At 41.4% G+C, this 27,979-nt stretch overlaps 3 long non-coding RNA genes, 1 other non-coding gene and 2 gene segments (V, D, J or C); 3 read left to right on the forward strand and 3 right to left on the reverse strand.

Annotated features, from left to right (window-relative positions):
• Positions 1 to 5,864, reverse strand: part of LOC107503902 — a 40,571-nt gene extending 34,707 nt beyond the window's left edge. The window contains 2 exon segments of the C gene segment in view: positions 5,122 to 5,433; positions 5,578 to 5,864. Of these exon segments, the coding sequence occupies positions 5,122 to 5,433; positions 5,578 to 5,623 (358 nt within the window).
• Positions 1 to 23,523, forward strand: LOC107503904. Its single transcript, XR_001595330.2, has 4 exons — positions 1 to 2,102; positions 12,294 to 14,260; positions 14,830 to 21,759; positions 23,387 to 23,523. It is a non-coding gene; the product is annotated as an uncharacterized LOC107503904 (long non-coding RNA).
• LOC107506178 overlaps positions 1 to 27,979 on the reverse strand; it is a 492,806-nt gene that overhangs the window by 113,452 nt on the left and 351,375 nt on the right.
• Positions 16,372 to 16,475, forward strand: LOC118601066. Its single transcript, XR_004950167.1, has one exon. It is a non-coding gene; the product is annotated as a U6 spliceosomal RNA (small nuclear RNA).
• On the reverse strand, positions 22,197 to 25,682 carry LOC107503905. 2 transcript variants are annotated; one of them, XR_001595334.2, is made up of 3 exons: positions 25,549 to 25,675; positions 24,918 to 25,388; positions 22,197 to 22,582 (listed from the first exon to the last, which is right to left on the reverse strand). It is a non-coding gene; the product is annotated as an uncharacterized LOC107503905 (long non-coding RNA). The 2 variants fall into 2 exon arrangements; XR_001595333.2 differs by having other exon boundaries at positions 22,197 to 25,388; positions 25,549 to 25,682.
• Positions 25,806 to 27,979, forward strand: part of LOC107503906 — a 31,439-nt gene continuing 29,265 nt past the window's right edge. Inside the window, exon 1 of the long non-coding RNA XR_001595335.2 lies at positions 25,806 to 25,916. This is a non-coding gene — a long non-coding RNA (uncharacterized LOC107503906). The remainder of the gene's footprint in view (positions 25,917 to 27,979) is intronic.

Raw genomic sequence — 27,979 nt, forward strand, 5'->3', positions numbered from 1 at the left:
GTGTATTCCATTTAGTTTTTTTTTTTTTTTTAATTTTTATCCTTATTGAGTCAAAGCTAAGCAGGAATCTATGCTTCTCAATCTTGGGAATGTGTCAAGTTAGATCTCTTTTGTCCCATGGCTGTTTTCTTCTCAGTCTTGCTGGGGAGAGACTGGGGAGAGACCTATAGCTTATTAGTGCTGAAGGAACTTCAGAGATCATCAAATATAAACTCTCTATTATATGGATGAGCATCTGAGGCTCAAAGAGGTTAACTGATTTATCTAAAGTCACAAAAAAAGAAGTAAGAGTTCTGACTCCCAAACAGCAACAAAAATTTTTTTTCAACAGGTTGCTAGCTCTTCTTAGCAGGTGGACATTTCCTCAGATCTCAGATCACTTCTTTCTAGCATGTGAGTTAGCACAGATACCCGTACAATCTTTTTCATCAGAACATGTATTCCTTTCTGACCTAGAGCAGTTCTGATTTGTGGCTTTTCTTCCCAGGTCCCCTGGATATGGTCCCTATAGTTTTTTAATGGAAGAAAACAGAGATCTGAAATGAGACTATTTATCCTTGGGATTCATGTGGGGAAATTTCGTTTTCTTGGCCAAGTACGACAGTGAGAACTAACCCCGTGTGGACAGCATGGGCAGCATGAGGATGGATGAATGTCACCATCACAGGCTAGTAGCTAAACTTTGTTTCTCTGTTTCAAAAAAGGGTACATCAGTTAAATGTACCCTTAGACTGGGGAGGCCCTGCAGAAGAGCAACCTCAAAGCTGGATAAATCTGAGCTTTCTGAAAGTCGAGATCCCCTTTGTTCAGCTATTGTCTTTAGTATCTGAATCAAGTCTATTGGAAAAAAAATTGACATAAAAAATTCATTCTCCTCATTACTTCTGGTAAAGCAGAGACTTGACTGGGCCACCTCCATCTGGTACAAAGAGCAATGTAGACATGGAATATTATTGGGGGGCCAGACAATCACAATGATGGATTTGTCTTTGAGACATTCACTATCATTAGTGCAGGGAAAGAATTTAGGTTGTATAGGAAGAACGTTCCTGATGAGGTATTTTTGTGATCCAGAAAAATGATGATGTTCATTGTCAACGTTTATTGTCAGTATTCCCTCCCATTCCAGATCATTTATTCTTTTGTTTTCTGGGTGAAACCCCATCTCCTTTTGACAATTAAGAATTGAGGGGGATAGAGTATTAGCATTATTGAGCATCTTTGGTGTGCTAGTCACCCAGGTATTCCGGGTGCTTTTTTAGCAATGATTTTACTTAATCTTCATAATAACTCTATGAAATAGGTATTAGTATATCTATTTTACAGGTGAGGAAATAGAGACTTAGAGAAATTAAGCAACCTTGTTCAAGGTCCAACATGAATAAATGAGGAGTTGGGATTCTCACCCATTTTTGCCTGATTCCAGAGCCATGCTCTATTCCTCTTTAAAAAACTCACATATAAACACACACACACACACGTAGTTTATAGATCAAAATATATATTTTTAGATAAAAATTTTAAACTTATTTATTTTAAGATCAGTGAAAGGACCTTGCCAAAGTTAGGGACAATTTTCAGATTGTTGTTTTTAAGTTCAACACATATTAATCTTTTTGTGAATGATTAAGCATATTTGTTTTTGTATATTGCTTTACCTGTCTGTACTATACTGCCACCTGTTTAGGAGAGGAAAATATACCTACTCAGATTGTGCTGTGAGACCTTTGTTGACACAATGAGGATGTTTTCATGGATCTACAAATGCAGTGATGGTTATAGAAGGTGGTTATCTGAAACTCAGAGAAAACCTCACTCCCATCTTTCTTTTATTTTAAAATGATTCCACATTTTACTCTTTCTATCTCTTTCTTCCAATGTCCTAGAAGTCAAGGGCTAAGAAGAGAGACCGTGACAGCAGCCAGCCTCACCTAAGGGGCAGGTATGAATTAGACTATCTGACCATCTATCCATCATCCAGAACAATCTATCTGCCCAGCAGGATTTCTGCAAGGGTCACTCAGGACTGAACCTTTTGGCGCCCCAATCATGGCTCTCCTCACACTTTGGCCCAACCACTACTGGATGCAGTAATTTGGAAGGTGAAAAGCCTGAGTAATTCCAAAATGCAGAGAGAAGAGGTCCTGTTTCACTTGAGAATAAGGGCCAAGTCCCAAGTCTGATCAGGGTGGAGGTGTAGGCCCTGGAGGGGTAAACCTAGCTGGAGACCATGTGGGTTCTCCTTTTGTTCTGCTTAGCAGGGAGGTTTCCTCTGTTTCTCCACATTTCACTGTGGTGATGTATTTCTTTAGTATGTTCCCCGGCCTCTAGTCCAGTGCCAGGACAGGCAGCCTTTAACTCAGACACACTTCCTGGCTCTGCTTCTGTAACCTTAGGTAAGCTTCCCAGGCTCTCTGAGGCTCAGTATCCCCAACTGTAAAACGGAGCTGACAATAATGACCTCACGGATTGTCATAAGGATTAAGTGAGTCTACCTGTCTAGTGGTGACATCTTGTCAGCATTCAGTAATTTAGTTCACTTTCTCCTCAACGATTCCACTTTATATTTGCTCTTTCTTATATGTAACATTTATTGAATAGCTACTATGCAATTTACTTACTATCACTAATTAGTTACAGCAACACTGTGAAGTTAGAACTCTATTATTATCCCTGTTTCAAGGATGAAGAGAAATAGATGGTTTTAGAAGACAATGTTGAAGCTTATGTCAAGATCACAAAATCTCAGAGTTAGAAAACATCTGAGAAGTCATCTGGGATCACTGCTCCATTGTCCTATTTTCTTGACAGATGGTCCTTATTTCTTCCTTATTTCTGACATATCCTGGAGATGACATTCTCTCTGGTTCTCCCATCCCCCTGAATCACATACTGCGTCCTTCAGTTCAGACTACAGAGTCTGAGACCTTTCTCCCTCCCTTACCAGCTGTGGTACTTTGGGCAAGTGTTTTAGCTTTCCTGTGCCTTAGTGTCTGCATTAGTAAACTGGAGATAATAATAGAAAATGCATCATAGGAATGCTGGGAGAATTCAATGATAGGATGCATGTAAAGTGCTCAGAATAGTGCCCCTGGCATATAGTAAGCACTTGACAGATGTTAGTTATTGTTATAGCTAACATACAGTTTTATGGATTTGTCCAGATGTTTTTTCTTCTTTTCCTCAAAGACATTTTCCCCCAGTTTCTGTCAGAGGACTCATTGGGTTTCTTCCTAGGAATCCATCATGCAAGCCTTATAATATCATGCAAGCCAAAACATCTGCATAACAAGCTTCCTAATAGAATTCTTTTTCCAAAGTCATGATTTCAAACTGGGAGAAGAATTGTACCCTTCCAGTCTTGGAGATGCACTCTACCTTCCTGCCTCACATTGGTTCAAAGGAAAACAATTAGATATGAGTAGCAGGCAGCAGGCCGACTGAGTTGTGATAGGGCCTATGTGGTAACTTGGATACCCCCTAGCAAGGTTGGCTCCAAACTCCCTTCCCAAAATGTAGGGCTCAGGTGTCTGATCTGCATGGGGTTCTGGGAACCTGATTTTATCCAAGGGCAGGGTCAATATTCAGATTCTTGAGTCAGTTCAACCAAAGAAATCATCCAGCAGGGTCAGGTAGAGAGGGGAAAGCCGGGTACAGGCCCATGTTGGAATCAGGACAGTAGGGCAGAATAAGTGGGTTTGAGATGATGAGTTGAAAAGAGATTCCCTCATGGGTTGGAATGTGGCTGTTTGAGAAGATAAATAATAAGAATCCATGGGAGATCATAGCTAAAATGCACAGAACAATTGTATATTATAACTGTATATTACATATGTATAGTATGTTTACATATGTGTGTATATATATGGTTCTATATGTAGTTCTCTATCATCTATCCATCATCTATCTATCTATCTATCTATCTATCTATCTATCTATCCATCCATCCATCTATCATCTATCTACGAATAAGATGTCAGGCTAAATCATGAGAGGTAGGAAGATTGGGAACATTCTTGGTAAAATAATGAGGAGCCCTGACTTGAATAAACTGTGTGTCTGACAAACTTGCCAGCTTTTTTGTACTTCCATGGAAAAATAAGATGTTCGATAAGAAGAGTTGGTTGGAGAAAGCATTCCCTAGACATTGCTTGAAACAGTCTAATGAGACTTTGAAAATTTTTATTTTGAATTAAACTGATATTTGTCCAACTTTATTGAGGTATACTTGATGTGCAATAAACTGCGCATATTTACAGTGCACAGTCTGATGAATTTTGATAATCCTATACATCCATGAAACCATCACCATAATCAAGTTATTGAACATATCCAAAAGTTCCAGTAAGGTATTTTACAAGGTGAAAGGTAGATTTTCTAGATGAGGCCAGAAGAAAAGCCATAGATTCAGCCTCAGAATAGGTTGTCAATCACCTAAGTCTGGAATGCACATTGTTTAAGATAAAAGTGGAGTTTAAATTGAGCTGTTCACAGAAGGAAAAGGAAGAAATTCTCCATGTTTTATTTCTAGCACATATAGAAGAAGTAAAGATGTAGAGATGGAAGGGAGGTTAAAAGGCCATATTCAGTCAGTAATATCAAAACAATGTAGAATGCTAGAGTTTGTCTTGCCCTTCGTGTTGGACAAAATGATGTGCAGTGCATACTATTGGTGTTGAAGGCAGGGAGTGTCCCCACCTCCCACCCAACCCCCCTCTTCCAGAATAGCTAGATTCATAGTGTACATGGTTGGGGAGAAACTGGGTTTCTATTACCTACAGTCATACTTTGGAAAGTGCCTTTTTAATCTATGTCATACCCTAACCACTTTGGGCATGTGGCCAAATCTTTTACGAAGCTTCAAGAAAACTGTTTAGAATACATAGCAAATGCTGCGACTCTCCTGTCCCACACTGGGCCATGCTGCACAGGAGTTGCCAATCTGAGCACCAGGGGAGTGCATGGGCGGGCTGTGAGTGACTGAGCCTGAAGGAAATGCAGGAATACCAGCCTTCTCTGGCTACCATTTCTTAAACTATTTATTCAGGAGAAAATTGTGATTTTGTTGAAACAGCTGTCCTGTATAGATCTCTATGGTTTTCGAACTGCTCAAAAGTGGACCTGCCGCAGGGTGCTTGTCGCTGGCACAGTAGTAAGATCCTTCATCTCCTTCTGATACTTTAAGGACCTCAAGTATGGCCTGGTTGTTTAAAATATCAGTTTTACCTTGGAACCTGTCCTGGAAACCAGGGCCATATATATTTTCTTCTCGGTGTATGAAAGTCATTGTGTTACCCTGGGTCTTCCTATACCAGCTGAAGTAGAACTTAGTGATGCTGTCTCCCTTCATGGAACACCTGAAAGTCACAGACTCCCCCATGGACACAGTCACTACCTGATCTTGAGGCACCAACACATGAACTGACATTGCTCCTGAAAGAAAAGACACGAGAAGGGCTCCGTGAGGACTGGGGCTGAGAGCATTGATAAGGGGCACCGTCCATGCCTGCCAGGCTCTGGCAGCCTTGGTGTCTTGTTGTTGCTCAGTCTTGGCTGAGGTTCCAAGACCTGTCTTACCTGCCCATAAAAGGGTGAGATGGATGAGGGAGCAGATTCTCTGCATGGCTCCACTTAGGGACAGCTCTGCCTTTCAATTCACCTTCTGCCTGGTCCCTCCTCTGAGTCACCGCCTTCTCCGTGTCAAATTTATACCTGAAGAAACCAGCCCCTGTCAGATGCTGTACTGTTCCCCAAGAGGGGTTTTGCCAATTATAGGAGGATTGCAGAGCCTATTGCCTGTTAATGGGATGACAATACCACCTTAAAAATTGATAATGTGGTCCAGATAAGTGAGGTCAAATGAGAAAAGGTGAAGGCAGCTTATTTGATTGTTAGCAAGATTCTACTTCCTGCCTTAGAAGTTACGTTTGATATTGCCACTCTTGTTCCATGTTAGATGTACTTGTACACTCTCTGGTGATGTGATAGTTAATGCCAAGAAGAGTTATTGGCATTTACAGCTGTAATCAAAAGAACCATCAAACAAGGAGATCGATAGTATGGACTACGGTTTCCTAATGAACGTTGTGTTTACTGCAAACTCCCTCCAGGCAAAATTGGATAAGGGAGATTCAACCAAGTGTAAAAGAGCAAGCTAATGAAGTATTGTCCCCAAATTTGAACCAATTTCCTGATCTTTATTGAGCTCATCTATCTTTTTTTTTGAGGATAGGTCACCTATTTCGAATTACACAGAGCAAAGTGTCATAAAAAAAACTTAGAAACCACACTGCATCTCAGTTTATGACAGCCTAAATGTATAGGCTTTCAAAAGAGAGGTATGCTTGAATTTTGGAGACTTACACTTTTAAATTTCAAGATTAATGATTTATGAAAATTTGAAATCTAACAGGTAAATTAAAAATGGAAACTAGAGGGTGCAGCAGAAAATAGAAAGGGGGTCACTTGGTATGCAAAGAGGCAGGAGTGAAGGCAGCATCCCATATCTGAGCATGAGTGCAGGACCTAAGTTTCCAGGCTAGTGGAGGAGAGATTCACCTAAGTTTCTCATTTCCCCCAATGTGACTTGGACAGGACTGACCTGAAGAAATTCAGGTGGAAGCAAGCTCAGGTTTGCTTGACCTCATGGCGGGTGCTCTCCCTATCCTTGTATCATTTTATTTATGCAACTGCTCATCTCACCACCATTTCTAGAGGACCATTAGCAAAGATGCAAGGTGGTCGCGTTCTTTGAAATTACAAATTGCACAATCAATACCCACCTGTTGGACACAACGAGGCCCATTCTCTACAATTTTTTGAAAGTTGCCGAGGACAACTCCTCTGGACTTACATACCTGGTCTTTTTATCAGGTTGCTTAGCTTTTGCCACATCCTGTCATCTAGTCATTTTTACTATGTACTGTACATACCCTGAGGATTCACTGGTGAATGACAGGTACGATCTCTTCTGTAGAGCTTACATTCTAGCATGAAAGCCAGTCATCACTTAATGAGTTGTATAATGAAGTCCTCCACTGCAGCTGTGAAAAGTGCTCTGCAGAAGCAGAAGAATTATAAGTGTATGTTACCGGGACCAGAATGTGATCAGAAAAAGTGACTTTACTGTTGATATTCAAAAGCAGAAGTTATCCATCTCTGCTAGATAATGTCTTTTTGTCCCTCTGGATTTTCTTTACTTCCTGCTTTAGTAGGCTGACCTCAATGGACAGTCTCCACCTGATTCCTTCACAGTCTGTCACCCATTTAGTTTGGCCAGTAGGAGGCACCCTCAGGAGCCTGGTGAGGTGAGGTGTCATCACTGCGCACTCCTTCCTGCCAGGCTGCACATGAGCAGTGGCTGCTTTCCTCTCATGGGCACTACAGCTCCTCTGCTGCACCTGCAGGTACAGATAAGTCTCCTACATGCCGTGGTTCAGGCCCAGGGTGGTAGTGGCTTCTTTGTGGTCAGGTTCAGGTTGTTTTGTCATATTTTTTGGTTTTCCATAATCCAACTGCAGTAGTTTCCTGCAGCTGCCATTGCAAAATACCAGAAACTGGATGGCTTAAAACAAAGGAAATTTATTGTCTCACAGTTCTGGAGGCTCGAAGTCTGAAATTAAGGTGTCAGCAGGGACATTCTCCTCCTGAAACTTATAAGGTGATTCGATGATACTTTGGTATTCTTGATTTTAGCTTGTGGCTTGCAGCACTTCAATCCAAACCTTGCCAGTCACATGGGATTCTCTCCACACCTCTGTCTTCACATGGCCGTCTTCTCACAAGGATATCCATTATATTGGATTTGGGGCCCACTCTCCTCCAGTATCAGCTCATCTTAACCAATTATGTCAATTGCAGTGACCCTGTTTCCAAATGAGGTCACTTTCTGAGGTATTGGAAGTAAGGACTTCAATGTATCTTTTTTTTGAGGGACATAATTCAATCCATAACACTCACTCACACCTTTGTAAATGTCCCTTTCATTAGATTCTCTCTAATCAGTCCCTTGAGAGTACTCTCTGTCTCCTGCTGCAACTCTGCCTTATATGCCAGGTATAGGGATCATGTGTAGGGAAAGAACATTGTATATAAAAAATGAAGACACATTTAAAAAAAAAAATGCCCTGAGGCAGAAGGAAGGACTGTGAGCTTAGAGCTGCACTGATGACAAAAGAATAGTTAGCTGGGCTCAGAGAAGCCTGTCTTCCTAGATAATTACTGTTAAACTATCCCAAATTATTCAGGAAGTCATTCTGAAAAATCTCAAGAATAGGCTTATATTTATAACTGTGATTTATCTGCCACAGGTTAGAGGTAATTATAAGAGCTTATTGCTACTGGTCAAAAACAGCCTTCCTCTAGGCCCAACAAGAAGACGGTATAAATAATAAATCAAAACCAGCGTGGAAGGCAGTAGTGGGGAGGGAACCAGTTATGATCTGGTGGAAGCTCAGGACAGAGCGTGGCTGGAAGATGCACCGTGCCAGGTCCGGGACAGTCAGGACCTGCCTCAGGCACTTTGGCCTAGGCCTGCAGAAGGCAAGAGCGAGATGGAACTTGAACATGAATGTAGCTTATCTCGGTGTGCCCAGGTGGAAGGTAGAAAAGTGTGCCAGGGTCCTACTCTTAGACTCCACCTTTCTCAGGCTCTGTGCAGGTTGCGTTCCTTGTGCTAAGTCACTCTTTCTGTGTCAAGGCCAGCAATTAGGCCACAACTTTCCATAACCTGGGGGATGTCTGTCCCTTCCTGCGATTTCCATGGAGAACTAATGTTTCTTTACAGTCTGTGAGGAATAAATGAAATTTTATTTCCAAAGACCTGGCTCATTGCTGAGCTATTTGTTAGCTCCCTCCTTTCTTAATATTGTTATATAAAAACAAGGACACCTGAGACTTGGACAGTTAGTGGTTTGGAGGGCTTTGTCCATCTTTCCCCATAATCTCCAACAACTTCCCATTTTTGACATCTTCTCAATCTTATTGGCTATAAAAATATAGTCTCAGGGCAAGTTCCTGAAGCATCTTCTAATGAAATTGCCACCCCTCAACCCCTCATTTGTAGAAATTCTGGTTGCCTTTGGCCTTTGCATATAGTTTTTTACGATGTGTAAGTGCTGCTTCACGCTTATTTTTGGTCTGTCCTTACCTTCTGTGTAATCCCCTAAAAGCACCTTGTTGAACCCATTCTGCTCCTCAAAAGTGCTCATTGAAGTGAAATGATTTCTTCTACTCACAGGATGTCTGACTTGAATGTGAATTGCTGTCTGGAACATACAAGGGGAGTAAAGGAAGATCAGTGAGGAGCTCTTTTCCAAGATCATAGCCACAGGAAGGATACCAGGTCTTTGGGTTGTGGTGCTAAAGACAGGCTGTATCATTATAAGAACTTCTATTCCCTTCAACCTTACCAGACATAGAAGGATTAGGAAACATGCTGCTGATCCTCATACATAAACTGTTACAAGTGCTTTCTGCTTTTCTACTATGTAAGATGTCTAGAGATGGCTGTAAAACTCTGGTAGTTAATATTTCATTTTCAGGGCAAGGGTGCTGGTTGGGGGTCACGGTCGAATCGACCGATGAATTACATGCCAATGGAGGAAGATTTGTTTACTGGCTTCTTGAGAACAGAAGGAAGAATGAAAGATTTGAGGGTGTTAGAATCTTAGCAAGCCTTCGCATCCACATTTTAGCCTCTACTTCCTCATAACCTCATATAGAGAGCTGCTTTTCCTATTCTTCAAGTGAATTCCTTGAACTCATCAACCATTCCTTTGAATTTGCACAGACTGTTGAGCAAGCTGCTGGGTAACCCTACCTCTCAAACGAGCTTCAGACAAGCTTCAGACAGAATACTATCTGTAAGCTTGGGCTGAGCGAGGTCCTAGAACTTGGGGGTCCTCTTTTTTCACTGCCTTTTCTGGTTCTCAAGAGGCAGCTTTTTGCTATAGTGGAGAGACCACTGATTGGATTTAAGCTTGGAAGATCTGAGTTTGCATCTGACACCACTACTTATTTGCAAATCACTTAATGTGAGACAATATTACCTCATGTGGTCACTAAATAATGGACAGGAGTACACTTTGTGATTGATCTACAATTAGACTGGCACAGGAGGTCAGCTGACCAATGCGTTAGGTGGAAGGTGCAGGCTTTGGTTTGTGACCTACCTGGAGGCAGAGGAGCAGGGCAGTGGGTGGGATAGCATGGTAATTAGTCCCCTCCCCTCTGACAGTGGTTTCAAGAATCTGCAGGAAGAACTGGCCTCTATGAGTAAAGTTGCTCTAGAGACCAGGGCCATAGACATCTCCTTGTTGGTATATGAAATTCAGGGAGCCATCTCGGTTCCTCTTACATCGGTATATAGTATGATTGATTGTTCAGCTTCTGTCTTGTCATTTGGCACTGCAGAATTTTGCTTCTTCTAAAAGAAACAAATAAATCTTGTTGCTCCAGCAAGGCATCTCACTTGGTTTCTGAAAAGCAAAATCAGTGTACAAGGAAGACGGAGAAATTGAGGAGCCATACCAGAGTATCGTGGGACTGAGGTGCAAGTGTGGTAATTCAGAGCCTTCCATTTCAGTCTTCCCACCAACTCTTCCGAGAGTAATTTCATCAGGAGAGTGTCATTTAGCCATTCACCCAACGATTGGGCAAACATCTCCTGGCTTCTATGATGTGCTCATATCTGGGACTGTCTCTTGGCCCTTTCTTCTTCATCAAAGCCCTCAGAGTCTCAGCGACTGGCCTGTGTGCTCTTGGGCTTGCCAGAGGACAACGAAAAAATGAGCCTGAGTCAGCAGATGCTCCGGCCCCCCGAGAACAGTCTCACCACTTGTACAGATGGTATGAGTCCTTTTTCTTCCTGTTGCAAATGACACTTCTCCTTTCTTGAGTGAGGCCAGGATTTTAGCAAGGGAGTTGTTGATATTTAGCTTCAGACAGCTTTTTTATGATTCTATCCTCCCTGTTTGTGGAAGTTGTTTTCATTTTCTGCTACAATATATTTATTTTGGATCTTTTATTTATATATCAAGAGATCTGCCTCCTGGGAAGGGAGACAGACTTTGCCAAAATGCCACTCTTCCATAGGACAACAGCCCATAACTATTGCACAGAATTTAACTGAAAATATTATTACATTGGATGCAATTCTTAGCAACAGTTAAATGCCTACCATAGTACTCTGCCCACATCAAGTACCCTGTAAATGTTGATGTTGGACTAAAGAAAACACAACACAAAGTAAACATAATAAGAAGATGAAGTAAGTGGAGCGGGTAATAAAAATTGGATGAGAAAAAGCAAAGTTGAAGTATGAAAAAGCATAGAGTATTATAGAATTATCTAGTGAAAGAACAAAGTAGAACAAACCAAAAATGAAAAGGAAATATAACAGTTTAAATAAGAGGAATGTGGAGACAGAGAAAAGCTGGAATGGTAATTCAGACAATTACCTGCATGCGGTGGTTCTCAGCCTTGGTTGCACATCAAGGTCACTTGCGGAACTAAAAAAAAGACTGAAGCCTGGGTGCTAACCCCAGAGAGACAGATTTAAGTTGTCTGGGTTGGGATCTGGGCATCAGGATTTTAAAAAAGCTTCCTAGGTAATTTTGATGCGCAGCCAGGATTGAAGACCACTGTGTAAGAGAATCATTTAGTCAAATGAAGAATAAACCCCATCATGTAGTAAAGGCTTATTGCAATGTTTTCCTCAGGGAACAAGACAAAGCCTGTGGCCAGGTCTGCCAGATTTCTGCTCGTTGTCTAGCATAGACCCTTAATGGCTCTCCTCCTTGGTGATTGCTCACACAGCCTTCTTATGAAGCAGAGGGCATTAGGGCCTGCTTGGATCATCATCAGCCATCTCCTTGTTTCCCTGAGCTCCTACACCAGTGCTGGGTACTGAGTGGGTGCAGAGTAAGTATTTGCTAGGTGTTATGGTCGTTGATCTCTGGGTCCTTCAGTGTTGATTAAAACGAACTGTCTGTGGTTCTGGGTTCCTCCTCTTAATCCTACCCTGACCTTCAAGATACAAATTCTGCCCCATCCAGCTCCCTTATGAGGGGTAGAATTCAGCCAGTGAGGCCTGCTCACTGTGGTTACACTGGATACCACATCGCTGTGTGTGCATGAGACAGAATGCAGCCTGTAGCACACCAGACCCACAGAATAATGGGTTCTTGCTTATTTCAACTTTGTGTTCTCTTTTCTTTCTGTCCCTTCCTCCCTCCCTTTTGTCTTCATTTCCTTCTTCCCTTCCTTCCTTAATTTTCTCTTGTAATTCCCAGGCTCGCAGCAGACCACAGTAATCCAAGGAGCTCTGTCATTAAGAGTGAAAATGTGTCCAGTGCCTTGAAGTGACCACCTGTATTTAGAGGGGATGATTACCTTCTGCTCTCCTGGAACTGCTGATTTTACAGCGAAGATTTGCTGCCACAGAGAGAATCGTGGGTAGAATAAAAAGTTATTGCTCTTACTGAAAATTTCTTCGATTTCCCCCACTTGCTGGAATAACCATGGGGGCCTGGCAATCCTCAGTTGGAACATGGAGAGGCCAAAATAGAGGCTTTCATGCTGAGAAGAGACCAATCTTATGCCTTCATTGGTAGAAGTCTATTTCTAAAAAAACAAAAACAAAATAATGGTGATTTTGTACTTTCATCCAACAACATCCAAATAGAGAAGAAAAAGTCGGTAAAAATTGAATTGGGAACAGATAGATCATTAGTTTAAAAGGAGCTGAATAGAAGTGCTTCCTGCTTTGTACCATTTTTTCTGCACATAGGAAATCTCTGACTTCCTCCTCTTAAATGGAGAAAAATATTTTGCTCAAGGTTTGTGATTGGGAGTAGGGCTGGGGGACAGATTAGAGACAGCAGACAATAAATATTCTTTCCCCATCCTTAGGTGACGAGGACTTAGGAAAAAGTAGAATGTAGATGCTTCAGTGCTTACAGGCAGCTCAAATTCTGTATCTCTAGAACTACACAGCTGCAGAATTATGATATTATATAGATCTCATATCCTCTAACCTACCATTTGTCCACCAGGACAGAGTGTGGCAACATAACTGGGCTCTTCAAGAGCTGTAGGGAAATTGTCTGCCTCATTTCTCCCAGGGAAGCAAATAAAGCCCTTTATCCTTCAATTCGAGAGAGAGGAGAGAGCTGGAGGAGGCCTCTCTGAGAGTGAGATCCTTTTCACTCTACTTCAGGCGCGATATAGTGAGACAATCCTATCTTCTGGATTGGGTACATGCTGCTGGAGGAGAGGAAATGCCAAGATAGAGAGCCTCACTATCTTTCCTCTGAGAGAGTGGTATGGTGGGCCCAGCTGCCAGTATCATCTGGCTGTCCCTGCATGTGCATCCACTGACAAAAACTTGCTTTATCCAAGCTCTTCCTGGTTGACCTTCCAGCCCAGACATCATTCCATAGGTACCCCTAATCCTTGGGCTCTGAGCTAACACACCACTTTCACTTAGTTTTGTCGCAGGTTGAGAGGAAAAAAGGATGAGACAGAAAGAATGCCAAAACTCCAAAACATGAGGTCAGCTCTAAAGATATAGAGCTAACTAAGGAATCCATTGAAGAGAAACATGGACCCACACTCTAGGGTGCTCTAAGGGAGGCAGCTGTGTAGATTGAAAAAAAGAGGCTATGAGGTAGCTCTGGGGCCTAGAAAAAGAGAGTTCCTAAACCAGTTAAGTGGGGTAGTTAGTATTTGAGCAGGTTGGGTCACCATAACCCAGTGCCCTCATCACTCCTTCTCCACCTGCTGGTGTCCCGTTGCCACACCCTGCTCATCTCTGACTTTCTGGGGTTTGTGGTGAGTCTTCGTTGGAAAGTGCAGATGGGTATAGGGGCAAGGACTTGGGGTAAATACAATATTATCTATCATATTCACCATGGCTCGAGACACTATAAGTAAGAGTGATTGATGGTTTTATGATCACCGTGGCACTGTTGTGTTAGAACGCAAATGCTGTTGTATACATCATGATGTGACAAGTTAAAAGATTATTAACACTGAGCTGTGTAAAGAACGCTTCTTATGAGTGAACAAAAAAATTATTGAATAGAAATACAAGCTGGGCTTTAATTGCTAAGTAGTCTGAGAGTTTGCACATGTGCATAATCAAGGAGTGACTGCGTCAACTTGAGAAGTTACCTAAAAGAGGCAAAAGAAATACTATGTACAGCAAGTCTACCCTGTGGGATGAACAACCTCAGCATCTAGCGAATGGAAATACATGGTAAGTGAAATCACAGTACATGACAAAGCACATGGTATCAGTCTAAACCGACAGCAGCATTCAGGCCATGGGGAGAAACCAGGCATGTAGGGTAACAGAAGCTGCATAGGGAATGGCACATGCCAAGAAGAAGGGCCGGAAGAGTGTAAGCAAAAAAGATTTTTGCAAAACTCGACTGACAGTGATCTCTCTGTCAGAACTACTTCTTTTAAAGAGTGCCAATTCAGTCACAGAATGGCGACCCAGAGGTTGAGCTGAGAGTCACAGCAGCAGCATACTTGGAGGGTGACCATTGCTTTGATTCATAATCTGCTGTGTTTGCATTAGCTCACAGCACATTTGGGGACTCAGCTGGACAGCATACCAAATGCCCAGCAGAATTCCTAAAGGTACCATTGGCCCAGAGGGTCCCTTATTAATAAATATTATGACACAAAATATATGTTGATACAGGGAAGTGTTATGGAGACAGGACACTAGCAGAAACGAAGATACAGTTTAAAATACTATGGCAGTCAGAAAATGTTTCATGGTTTTTTTTTTTTTTTTTTTTTTTTTTTTTTTTGCAGAAGAGATGTAATCCAATGTCCCCCTTATTTCAATAGACTAAACCCTAAGGTTCAAGCATGTGGAAGCCCAGGACAAACGTTTTAGGGCAACGAAGAAGAGGAAAAGGAGCCTCTGTGTACAAACACGGGGAGCAGTGCCATGGGGATTGTGTCCACATTATAATCAGGGCCTCCCTGTGTGGTCATCAGGAACCCTAACTCACTTAAGCAGATTCTCAGGTACAGAAGGCTCTGAGCTTTCTTCTAGATAATGCTTAGTTTCAATTGGTCATCTTTTCTTCACAAGGTATGTGAAACCTAGCCGATTTTGACTGGTAGAAGAGGCCTTGGGAGAAGCTTGGAAAAGAGCGAGATCAAAATTCAGGTGAAGACCAAACTTGTAGTTTTTACAGCTGCTGGTGAATCACCTCTTTTGACCTTCTCTTTGGCCCTGAAGCTAAATCGAGGAGTCAGTATTATGCATCTGAGTTGCTGCTCCGATTGGGTGGTAGAGCTTAAGCAAGCCTTTGCGGTTTTCTTTTATCTTTTCATTTTCAAGTAAGGAGTAGATCTAAGTGCGACTATTGTGAAGAGTAAGTCATCCATGGCTGTAGCATATCAGCATCATCAGATGGGGTTTGGGAATGCAGGCAATTTATGAAACCATTGCACCATCGTCTGTGACCACAGGGATGATGTTGGTTCGATTTAGCATTTTTAAACTTAAGTATTCACCACATGCCAATGTATGTAGGTGTGTTCTCTCTACTGAAGCTGTTCATTTTGGAAATCCAGAAGGATGACGCATTGTTTCTTTAAATAAAATATTCCCTTTCATTACATCCGTATCTTAGTGATCCCTAAAGTAGAAATTCAGTTCAAACATTAAATTCAGTAATATACGAAACACTTACTATATAACACATAGTAAGGGTGAAGCTTACTGTGTAACTTTCTGTGAAAACTGAAGATGAAACAGATTAAGGATCCTTGCTCTCAAGGGGTTTATAAATTAGGAGAAGCATAAAGGAAGTATCCACACAATTATGGAAAAAGAGAGAACACATGAAATGACTCAAGAGAGGTAAGTGCAAGGGAGAGATTATATTCTCAGAGAGGAGTTTTGCTTTGGAGATATAAATTTTGGAATCATGAGCACATATATGGAATGTAACACCACAACATCAATTAGATTGCCTAAGAGATATAGAAGGGAAGGGGGACCCAGGCAAGGGCTCTGGGAGCTCTGTAGTTAGAAGTAGACAGAAGGGGAAGAGCCAGCAAAGGAGATGAAAAAGAGAGGTCAGTGGTGTAGAGGGAAATCAGCAAAGTGCGGCATCTCAGAAGCTAAACATGGAAAGACTTTGAAGAAGGAATGGGCGGCCAGCTGTGTAGTACACTGGTGAGAGGTTGTATGATCATCAGCTACTAATTCCCATCTCCTTTTTATCTTAAACTGGTACGTCAATGAGGAGGGCAGGGCCCATGTTTATTTTGCTCACACTATGTACTCAATGTTTGGCACAGTGCTTAGCACAGAGTAGGGCTCAAGACATATTTGTTGTGCTCTCTTCAACAGCACATATACTAAAATTGGAATGACACAGAGATTAGCGTGGCCCCTATGCAAGGATGACACCCAAATTTGTGAAGCATTCCATATATTTGGTTTAGCTAAAATAAACTCTTATAAAAAAAAAAGATAGACTTGTTGCACAAAAGAAGGAAGAAATAAAAGCCATTCTGAGGTCTTTATATTTAATTCAGTAGGCAAAGAGTAGTACCTGAATTAGTATTTTCAGATTCTTTACATAGAGAGAGTTTGATTTTAGGAAAAAATTCAGGCCTCCTTCTGGAGGCCTGTACAGACTTGATGGCCTCATGCATACCTCTTCTCAACATCATTAGGTGTCCTTCAATCTGGATACACAGAAAAGAGGACACAGCAAGAATTCATCTGAGTGATTCTACCATAATCCTTTAGGGCCATGTTAACCACTAGAAACTCACGAGATGTGAATGGTTGTACCATTATAGAAATAATTCTGTGATGCCAATCATGGGTTAAATAGATATCCTTACAGCAGGCATTCTCAGAGCATTTATTTTAATAAAGAATTGTGAATAGTAAGAGAGGGATATTAATATAGTGTATTGCCAAACTTATTTGACCATGGAAGTCTCTTTAATTGCTGGACAATTATTAACATATTGAAGGACAGTGACATTCTAAAGAGCAATTTGGCAAATGTTACCTCAGAGTTTTGCACCAATTCTAAGAAGAAAAAAATTTCCTAAGAGAAACTCCCCATGTTGGATACTAATTGTAAGGGCAGAGTCAAAGGGTATGGTAGGTCTTTTTATTATTCTGAAGTAATTGATCTCTCCTTCCATGTGAGAAGATCATCATTTCCTGCCTATTGCTCTGTGTCTTGTAGTTCCTTCTGTGGGAAGGGTGTAAGTCCCTGCCCACTTGATTTTGGGCTGGGCCATGGAAGGGCTTTGACAAATGAATGAGAGTGGACACGATATATGCCATGTTTGAGCAGAAGCTTTAAGAAGCATCTGGAGTTTTTCCAGCAGAAACTTCCATCTGCTGTGAGAACACCGTGCCTCAGAGATTTGTGAGTTATCTTTCAGCCTGGCTTCTGTAATGGGAAGACACAGGAAAGAGGCTTAGAAGTCACCGTGTGGCCACCGACTTGTATTGAAAACAGAAGCAAAAAGTAAATATTCATTGTTTAAGACATTGAGATATTGGTGCTGTTTGTTTCCACAGCAGAAGTGACTGCTACAAAGAGAAAATGTGGAAGGCTGATATGACTATGACAGCTGTTTCTTCCCAGAGCTTCCAGAAGAGAGATAACTCCAGAGAAGCAAAAAATAGAACAGCTGCATTTATAGATGAATTCTTTATACTTCACAGGAGAAAAGTTGTACTCTTGCTTAGGCTAGAAACAACTCCGTGAACAGAAGCAACTCGATCAGCCTAGATGAAGATTTATGGGTTTAGTGCAGGCTTTAAGACGCTGAGGTACCTAAGGAGAAATCTCAATATTTCAAACTGAAGTGGAAATTTATGGCCAGCCCCAGTGACATTATTTGCCTCTGTGTAGAGCACATTCCTTTCTTAACAGTCTCTCCAGATTTTCTCACCCCTCCCATTAGTAGGATGGGGAGGGAGGGTCAGTGTCCAGCACCACCAAATTCTGGAAAATCTCAGGTTTGGGAAGGCTCTTAACTAAGAACGAAAAGTTAAAGGGAGTGATCATTATCCAGGGAAATAATGTTCTCCTTTCCTCTTCGCTTTTCTTAGTTCTTTATCTCTCAATCCATGTCACTACCTTTTAGCTGGTCTTTTTTTTGCAGTGTGTGTAGTAGCAGCATTTTGGAAATCTTGGTGCTTTCTTGGCAGGGAATTTGCTACATCTGTGTCCAGGGAGCTCTTCTGAAATCTCTGATGGACATTACCTTCCTCACAAAAAGAGATTAATTGTGTCTAGTCCAGGTTTGGCATTTTCCCATCGGTTTTCAGTTTGTTTGTTTGTTTGTTAGTCTAAACTGAGAACATCATACTCTAAGGGCTGTGTTTGCACACATGTGTGTAACTGTTGAGGGTGCTCATCTTCCTTCCTGCATCATCATAAGGAAACTCCAAGAATACATTTCTTCGGGGTGGGGGGGGGGGGCGGATATTTTCTCTGTTATGAGCGCACGTCGCCTCCTCTGAGGAGCATTTCCCAGCTCTATACCATCACTTCCCACTCTACATTCTCATAGCTGTTTGCTCCTTCCTCCATTGCTAAGTCTCTATTTTCATGTCTGTTTCACCTGCTAGAAAGAGCACCTTGAGGATGGGAATTGAGCTTTGGTCGTTTTTGTAACTCAGCATGTGGCATAGCCCCAGAAATATTGTACACACTCAGATATTTGAGGGATAAGATATGTGTCTCCATAATTACAGACTTGTGTATTTTAATATTATAGCTACTGAAAGTATCCATACAAAATCCAAAAGAGCTCATCATATGCCCAGCCAGGCATCACTGAGAGAATAATAATCGTATCGACCCTCTGATTTTCTTATAGCTGGCCAGCTTTTCTGGGTACATTTCACTCACCCACACTGGAGTTCCTGTATGGGGAACTGGCTCAGAAGTGTGGAGGATTCTCTGACACTCTCAGTCATCCTGTGTGCCCCCAAATGGGCTCAGATAAGTAGACAAAGGGTGGAAATCATTGGCCTCTGTGAACTCTTGGCTTTTAGCTTACTCAAAAATGAGCATATGGCAAGGCTTGTAGCCATACCACAGCTGTGAGTCAGTGATGATCAACAAATTCTGGGAAATCCTAGCATCTAGGAGGGTCATTCATTTATTCATACAAATACATTTATGCTATTTGTCAGGTTCAGTAATAAGCAAAAACAGATATAGTCCTTGATCTCTCAGAGCTGACAAACTGGTGAGAAAATATACATTAATCAAATTAATGAAATATTATTACAAACTGATATAGAAAAACATATTTAAAAAACTAAAAAAAAAAGTCTGAATTTGCTGAGATCTTAAGATCTCCAAGGAAGTGATGTGTAAACTTTGATCGAAAACATGAGTAGGAGTTTAACAGCTGATGAGATAGGAGAAGTGTTCCAATAGGGAGAAAATAATATACACAAACACTCTGGGGTGGGAGGGTACCTGGTGCATTCATGCAACTGGAAAAAGGCCACTTTGACAGGAGCATGGAAAATGAAAAAGAGAGGAGAAGGAAGTATTAGCAGTAGAGGTGAGAAAGGATCAGACAGTGCAGAGTCTTAGAAGCCACTTTAGTGATTTTGGTCTTTTGCCTATCAGCACTGGGAAGTCATCGAAGGATTTTTAATCAGGGGAAAAGCATGATCATATTTATATTTTGAAGAGATCTCTTGGCTGTTGTGGGGTGGACTTATGTCCTCCTTCAGTAGGTATTGTTTCAGAATGTACGACAAATACCAATATCTAAAGTTATGGGAAAGCAGATTTTAATCTGGTAAAAGAAATGTTTTTTTTTAAAAAAACTGTCCTTGAAAATATGTGAATTGAAACTGGATGATTATTTATTCAATCAATATTTAATGAACTATCAGTTGAATGGAGAGATTCTTGCTTGACCTTTAAGATCCCTCTGGCTTTCAAATTCAGTGATTCTAATTTTCTGTTTAAAACCTTAATTGTTCAGAATGGAGGTCACAACTTAGATTCCCTTGAATCCATTTCCTTATTTGGGCCCTTCTTGTGCACTCCCTGTGCACTTTCAGGATGCCGTAATGAGTACTGTCTTCAAGGTTGTGATGCCTTCAGAATATACAATGCATGAAAGAAATTACATTCTCTTCCTTGGCTGTCCGTCTTCCGATGCAGAGGAAGAGGAGTACTCTGATTTTCCTTTTTCCTCTTGCTCTCGCTCCGTACCATGGTTGCATGATGTTGGATGACCTGTTTGTAAGTGTAGCCAGTCTACAGCACTGTTTCTGGACACAAGCTACCTCCCACTCACTGCCTTCGAGCAATGATATCTTCCATTTCTAGTACACAGGATGCCTAAGGTCTCTTTGCTTGGGAGCTTGGAGGAAGCGGCATGCCTATTATGCCCTCTAAAAGATTTTTTAGAGGATGGATAGACACTCTCTGGGATTTCTCTTCACTACTCTGAACTCTTTCAAGTGAGCACTTTTTCATCATGGATAAAAATCACACAAAGCAGAATAATGGGGACAGGGGATAACAATAATATGAATTTAATTAACTCTCAATTTCCTTTACCAATGCAGAGGGAAAGAATGTGGACAATTCAAAAATATTAGCTGACATTCATATCATTCATTTGGGTTTGGGATTTCTGCAGAAACACTTGGTCCATGTTAAGGTCTTTGGCGTCCCAATCTCCACCTATGTCTGAGGCTCCAGGTATTATATAAAAGACTTTCTCAATTACATGCTGGCAAAATTGGGGGTTTTCTCCAGGTCTTTAATTTTAATTCTTGTCTGAGTTCCACTTTCCTTGTTTTGTGTCCAGACTCTGCTCTTGTGTTGCTTTCCCCTACAATGCTCCTTTACCTTGGCTCTAGGTTCTGTTTTTCACACTCACTCCATGCCCATCTCATGTCCTGAGTTGTCCTACCCCAGTATGGGCAATACCTTCATGTTATCATCTAACCTGCAGCAGGAACAAATAACTAGAAGCACACACTCTCATCTTCTGTCCCTGTTTTCCCCGATCAGATTTAATCAGACCCTAATAATTCATGTTCTTTGTTTCTGGCTCGATCTTGAGTTGAAGGTATATGGCACAAGGTCCTGGGTTGCAGTGGATAATCAATGAAGCTCACATGATGCAGTAAAAAGTATATTGGCTCAATAAATATTAATTAATTCCTTTAAAAAAAAAAACATCATGAATACATTTTATATGCCCCCATGAAAAGTCTGAATTTTAAACAGATCTTGAGCTGGGGGCTCATACCCATCAGTCTGCTCAACTCTAGCACCTATCTCATCCCCAGTAGCTTCTCCAGAACAGCTACCTTCACCGTGAAGCTTCATGAGTTTTTCCAATTCAAACTTGGGCTTCCTCAGCATTTTGACTTTTCTAACAAAGACATCATGCAGAGGATAAATAGATTGGCAAGTCTTTTCTATGTCTTTTCCAGTCCTATCTGGAATCAAGTTATTGATCACTTCTTTCATCATTTGTCTCTCAGGTTATGGTTTCTGTTATCTTCTTTCAGATTTGGTGGACCTGTCGATGCTGAATATAAGAGGTCTTCCTCTTATACTCTGATTGCTGTTTTTTTTTTTAGTAAAACCATCACAGGACAGATGAAGCAAATAACCATTAGTAGTCTTGACATCAGCATGAGTTTCAATCATGGTCTGCCATATTTTGACCACAGAGGACATTTTTCCCCAGGTAAGATCCATGCCATGGAAAATAGGCAGTTTTTGCCCTGAACATCCTCAGTAATTAGCTTGAATTTTCTAAGTGCAACTCCATCATTCTGGAGATCAACTAGGTTCACTTTAGAAACATGACCCTTGAGACCATCAGATATGATTTTGGTTTCTTGCATTCGTATGACTGGTTTTCCCCCAATATGTAGTATATTGAATATAGCGGGTGCTTTTATATCATACCAATCTTTCTTACAAAATAGGTCAACTACTTTCTTCTTGGCTCCATTTTTTGCTGCCTTTCAAAAGTGCTTGTTCTTGTCTACTGCCACAGTGCTGTTCAGAGAGCCAAAAGGCGTTAATTCATCTCTTAATCTGCTTGTGGATAAATGAGAAACAGTCACACTGAGAATTTATGTATTGTCTTTTTCCAAGGAGCATACAAGGACACAATACCTCATTGAGAATATTTATTATATTAGTAACACAAATAATCTGTAACTTGATTTGGGGATGACTGACTGCTTATCGTGAGTCCCACACCTGGATGTACATCAGAATACCTTCAGGAGCTTTTAATAAATACAGATTTTTAGGTGGCATTTGGGAAAAATGATTTATATTTCTCCACCTCTATGAAAAGTTTCAACAATGATGGCTTCCTTAGACCAGTGCCTCTCAAACTTCAATATGCATACAACTCACCTAGGGAATCTTGTTAAAATGCAGATTCTGATTCAGTAGATCGAGGGTAGGACATGAGATTCTGCATTCTGACAAACTTTCAGGTAATGCTGATGCTGTCTATCCAGAGATACACTTGGAATAACAAGGTCTTAAACCTGGATGGGGAAGAAGAGAGATCAGAGGAGGGTGATTGAATGGCCTGGGAAGCCAGAACTCCATGCCCACACCAACTCAATCAAAATCTTTGGGAATGTATTCCATATATTGGTATTTTCAAAGAACTTCCCCAATAGATTCAAACATGCAGTTGGAACTGAGAATCATTGTTCAAAACATGCCTTGACCACAACTAATGTCCGTTTTTCTGTAATGAGGGCAGGATAACCTGGGCACATCTTTTTGTAGTAAAAAAACCCCAACAACTCTGTTGCTTACAGCAGAATTTCTCAAATCATGTCCTTGGGCCATTTGCATAAGAATCAGTCAGAGATTTGTTATAAATACATAATCCCAGGCTTGCCATCAGATAGACTGAATTAGAATCTTTGCAGCCTCGACTCAGGAATCTGATTGGAAACAATCTCTCCAGGTGCTTTGCATGCACAATGAAGTTTGAGAATTACTGGCTTATAAGATAAAATCAAATCTCTTTAGCCTTGTAGTCAAAGGTCTCTAAAAAATTGGTCTTAATTGGAGGTTTTAAGCCTTGTCTTTCCCTGATCTACTTCATTCATCTCCTGTGGTAGAGAGCCTCTACGATGACCCCAAATGACCCTTATCTCCTGGTATGCATGTTTTCATGTAATCTCCCTCCTCTTGAGGGTGGGTTGTATTTATTGACTCACTTTTACTGAGTAGAATATGGCAGAAGTGATGGGATTTCACTTCCAAGATTGTGTTACAAGAAGACCATACCTTCCATCTTGGAGACCCTCTCTTCCTCAAAGTTCTTGCTATAGGGAAGCCAGCTGCTGTGTTATGAGGAGCCCTGTATAGATGCCTACTTGAGGATTTATGGCCTGCCAACGTCCACACAAATGAACTTGGAAGTGGATCCTTTTCTAGTCAATGCTTGAGATGACAACAGCCCCAGCCAACATCTTAATTGCACCCTGATGAGACAACCTGAGCCAGGGGACCCAGCTAAGATACTTCTGGATCCTTGACCCATAGAAACTGTGAGATAATAAATGTTTTGAGCCTCTAAATTTTGTGGTAATTTATGTAACAATTGATAACTAGCACAACCACCTTGAAATACCCTCCCTCCTCCTTCCCACTTATCCAAGCCCCACATATTTCAAGTCTTAGCTATTTTAAGAAACTTTTTTCATAGTCATTGTTCTTTCATGAACTCCTAGAGCACTGCATATGAAATCAGTAGCACTCATTGTTAGATAGTATCTGCTTTTTTGGTAATATTTAACTATAGTTTCTAGTGCTCTGTCTTTAAAATAAATTTTAAACACATTGATGAGCATAGAACTTAGAATGGAAGATGGCTTAGAACTATTTCTATCCCAATGACCTATCCCAATATCATAATACAATAAGTACCCTATAAATAAACATGTGATGAAGATGATAGTTCGTTGGAAGAAATATTGAATAGAAGGCATCAAGAGAGCTGTTATTCTCACACTCCTGTATACTCTGCATCCTAATGCCTGAGTTTTAACCTTATGCAGAGAGAGGATTCCAGAAATATAGATATTGAGCAGAGAAGCAAGATGTTGCTTACTGGAGCCAACAGGATAAGAAACATTTCCTTGGTTATTATTTAATGTTACATCTTTAAGCTCTCCTGCCTTTCAATCTGCTCAGAGGGTTCCTTCAGGCCTTGGATCTCTGTGGTCATGGACACTTTTGGCTCACCCATTTCAATTTGGGAGTGGGGGATTTACTTTTTCGATTCAGTTGATTCATGACCAACTCAGAAATCCACATTGCTACAAGTATTTATTTGTCTCCAAGATCTCTCTCTCAGCAACCAACATGAAGGAAGTCTGAGTGTTACCTCTCTGTGGCCATCCCTGTGGGCCCCCAAGATTGCTCTGTAGCTAAGGGAGGATATAAAAAACATTCAATTCCCGAAACAGTTATGAGAGCATTTCAGAAAATGACTCTATTCATCCTTCTTCACAGAATAAGAGTTAAAGCTATCTCTAATAGCTTTGGAAATTTTGATTAGGATGGTAATAGAAACTGTCCTTGCTTTATCTAGTTTATGCACATGAATGTTTTCACAATAAAGACTCAGGAATGAACTACAGCACTCATGATAGTGGAAATTCTGTTCACCTCAGCCGCCTCCATGATGAGAGGGCCTTCTCAGCACTTTAGCTTGTTTTTTCAACCTTTCCTCAGGAGTCTGGAGAGACAGGTGCAGGGCGCCCTTGGTCTCTCTGCACAAACCCTAACAGCCTCTTCTACCCTTTTTGGCTGGTAAAGTAGCTTCCTCTTAACCAGCTTCAGATATAAGGCCCTTACCTCAGCTTAGCTTCTGTATCTCTTATCAGATGTTAGTGTTGAGTTTATCAGGTGGTCTCATCTCCTGTGTGGTCCACATTTTAGCCAAGGAGGGTCTCTAATTGGGTCTGCTGCCTCAGCCTGGCCCTGGGGTTTCTGAGGTGGTCAGAAGCAGAACGGCAGCACCGTGGATATCGCAGCCACAGTAGTAAATCCCAGCGTCTTTTGCTGTTGCTTTTTGGATGTCAAGTATATATTGACTTTTTAAAGCATCAATTTTCCCTTTGAAATTACTCCTTATTAAATTGTGATCAGAATTGTTGCTTAATCTGTATACTAAAGTCAGGGAATTATCTTCATTCTTCTTATACCAGCTCATTTGATAGTTCTTCAAGTCTGCTCCTGTTACTCTGCAACAGAAGGTGACAGGCTCTCCAACTCGAACAGTCAGATTTTTGGTGTCTGGTTCCAAATTTATATCCAACAAGACCCCTAAAAGGAAAAGCCCGAAGTTAGAAAGGCTCTGGAGAATCTCCCAAAGGATGCAGAGCCGTGCCCAGCAGTGGGTCCTCTGTTACCCACCTTCCCCAGCAAACTGTTGTTCCTGCTGCACCCTTCTCTGAGAATAAAATGCCCAGAGGCTTGTCCTTACCTGTACAGAAGACGGTGAGGTAGAAAAGGGGACAGGTCCACCGCATGGCTCCACAGAAGGTGACTCAGCAGTATGCTCGTGCTCCCTGGCTGTCCCTCTCTAGATCAGCTTTTGTCTGCCAATGAGAAGTTTTGTCTGTTATAAAGGTGGTTGGGTGTTAGTCACTCCCTCACAGAGAGGTGTGACAGGACTGCAAGGTCGCAGGTTAGGCTATTGATTCAACAAACATGGGCTAACTACATATTGAAGGCCAGATACTATTTGGGAGACGTAAAGGCGAACAAGACATGGCTTCTGCCTTCAAGGAACTCAGGTTTTTGGGAGACAAACATAGAGCAATTATAGAGGACTATCAAGTGCTAAAAGAGGTAGGTACAAAGTGCTCCTGGAGCCTGGAAGAAAGCTGTTTCTGCCTGCGATACACAGAAGAGGTAGCCTGGACTGAGCTGTGAGTTGGGCAAGGCTTTGTCTGGGAGGCATTCCCAGGAGAGAGACCCAACTGAGTATAAAGCTCAAGGGCATTAGAAGCAAAGCAGCCTGCAAGCATTGGTCATTCTGCCTTCATATAGTTCTTGTGCCAGTCTCTTCCCCTCTGGCCTCTGATAGCCCTGCCTCAGTCTCAATATTCTTCACCCATTGCCAGCTATTGCTATATTATTCCGAGAGGTCTGCTTGCTTCCAGACTTTTCCCCTTTTTGTCCATTCTCCAAGAAGCCATTGTACTGATTTTTCTTCAGACCGAAGGGGATCAGGTAAAACTTCTGCTAAAACTCCTTTCGTAGCTCCCCTTGGCCTCTAGAGAAAGGTGAAGATCCTATGTCATGGCCATAAGATCTCCTGATCTCACTTTTGGCCACATTCCCATTTGCACTCAGTACGTCAGCTGCACCAAAACACTTGCAGGTTCAAGGACATAATATAGTACTCAAATTCTCAGTACTCATTTTGCACTGGATGCTCTTTCTTCCTGGAAAAACCATACTTTCTTCTTCTCTCCTCCCTACCCCCACTTGAGGAAAGTGTTCCCCTGGGCTCTCTGAACTTATCGAGTCATGGCACTTATCATTTCTATTATAATTATCTGATAATTTGTTTTCTGCATTGGACTTTAAGATTTTCAGAACAGTGACTGTATCTTATTTATATTTGCATTCTCAATACCCAGCCCAGAGCATATCAGTATTAGGAATTTAGCAGATATTTGTTAGTCCAAGCAGGATTTCTGTCTGGAGCCTCCTGACTCTCAAGGAAGCTTGCAGAGTGCTCATCTAGTGAAACATGGGATTAGAAAAAGATTTGCCAGCAACCCAGACCAAACCTTGGGGAAACTAGGTTTTCTACCTATTGTTGTAGGTGTAGTGAGAGGTGGAACACTCTGCAGCAACAGGATAGCTCCCACCTGGCTAGAACCTGCTTGCGATTGCTCGTGGGTACCATTCTGATATCACCCATTGGTGCCTAAGTGGTATCACTACTCACATCACCTATATGCAAAAGGAGCATTGGCTTTGCAGATCTAATAACCTTGGGTTTTGAATCTTGTTTTGCAACTTACTGGTAGCTGGGCAAGTCATATCTCTGAGTCTTGATTTCCTCATCTGAAAATAGGGTAATTATAGTTAAGTTGCAGAGATATTGTGAGGTTGAAAGGAGAGAACACATATGAAGCACTAATTCATGTACCTGGCCCACTACGGATGTTGATTCTTTGTCTCATCTCTTCTGCTTTGCTATGGTTAGGTTAGTGCCCTAGTCGAAGCTCCTTACCTGAGCCATAGTCACCAGGAGAGAAACAAAGCTTGGAATTGCAAACCTGGCACAGAACATTCCTCTGTGGGAAGGGGGTATTGGCTAAGCTATGTTAGGCTGACTTAAGGCAGGTAAATGGATGAGCCAAATGGAGTTGTGTCAGGGTCACAATGAATGGGCAGTGTCTATAACTTCTATGCTCTTAGGCAAAGAATGGAGGCTGCATAGGTTAAAGCCCCAGTCTTCTTTGTCCATCTGGGTTGAAGAAAGAGTAGGAGGACTTGAAGAAGTAAAAAGAAGACCCCAGGGTCAGATCAAATCAACCCATACTGGCTACCGTGTGCCTAAACCTAGTGTCATTCTCTCTGAGGGTCTCTGCCACTCTAAGTCTTGGGTATCAATCATCTATCCATAAGATCAGTCAAGTATCAATGGGGAGAATGCCAAAACTTCTGACTTTCTCTCTATTTGAAAGTTTTAGGACTTACATTGCCTTTGATTTGAGAACACATGTACTCTCCCTCTACCTTCTTTGAGTTCTTTGGGTAAAAATAAATAAATAAATAAATAAATAAATAAATAAATAAATAAATAAATAAATTTAGTGAAAGGAAGCTCTTTGTTTGCTTTATCTTTTCTTCATTACCCTCGAACTTCACACACAAGGCATTAACAAAAGGGC

This window comes from Rousettus aegyptiacus, unplaced genomic scaffold (assembly GCF_014176215.1).
Source record: "Rousettus aegyptiacus isolate mRouAeg1 unplaced genomic scaffold, mRouAeg1.p scaffold_m13_p_3, whole genome shotgun sequence".
In the NCBI taxonomy this organism is placed as follows: domain Eukaryota; kingdom Metazoa; phylum Chordata; class Mammalia; order Chiroptera; family Pteropodidae; genus Rousettus; species Rousettus aegyptiacus.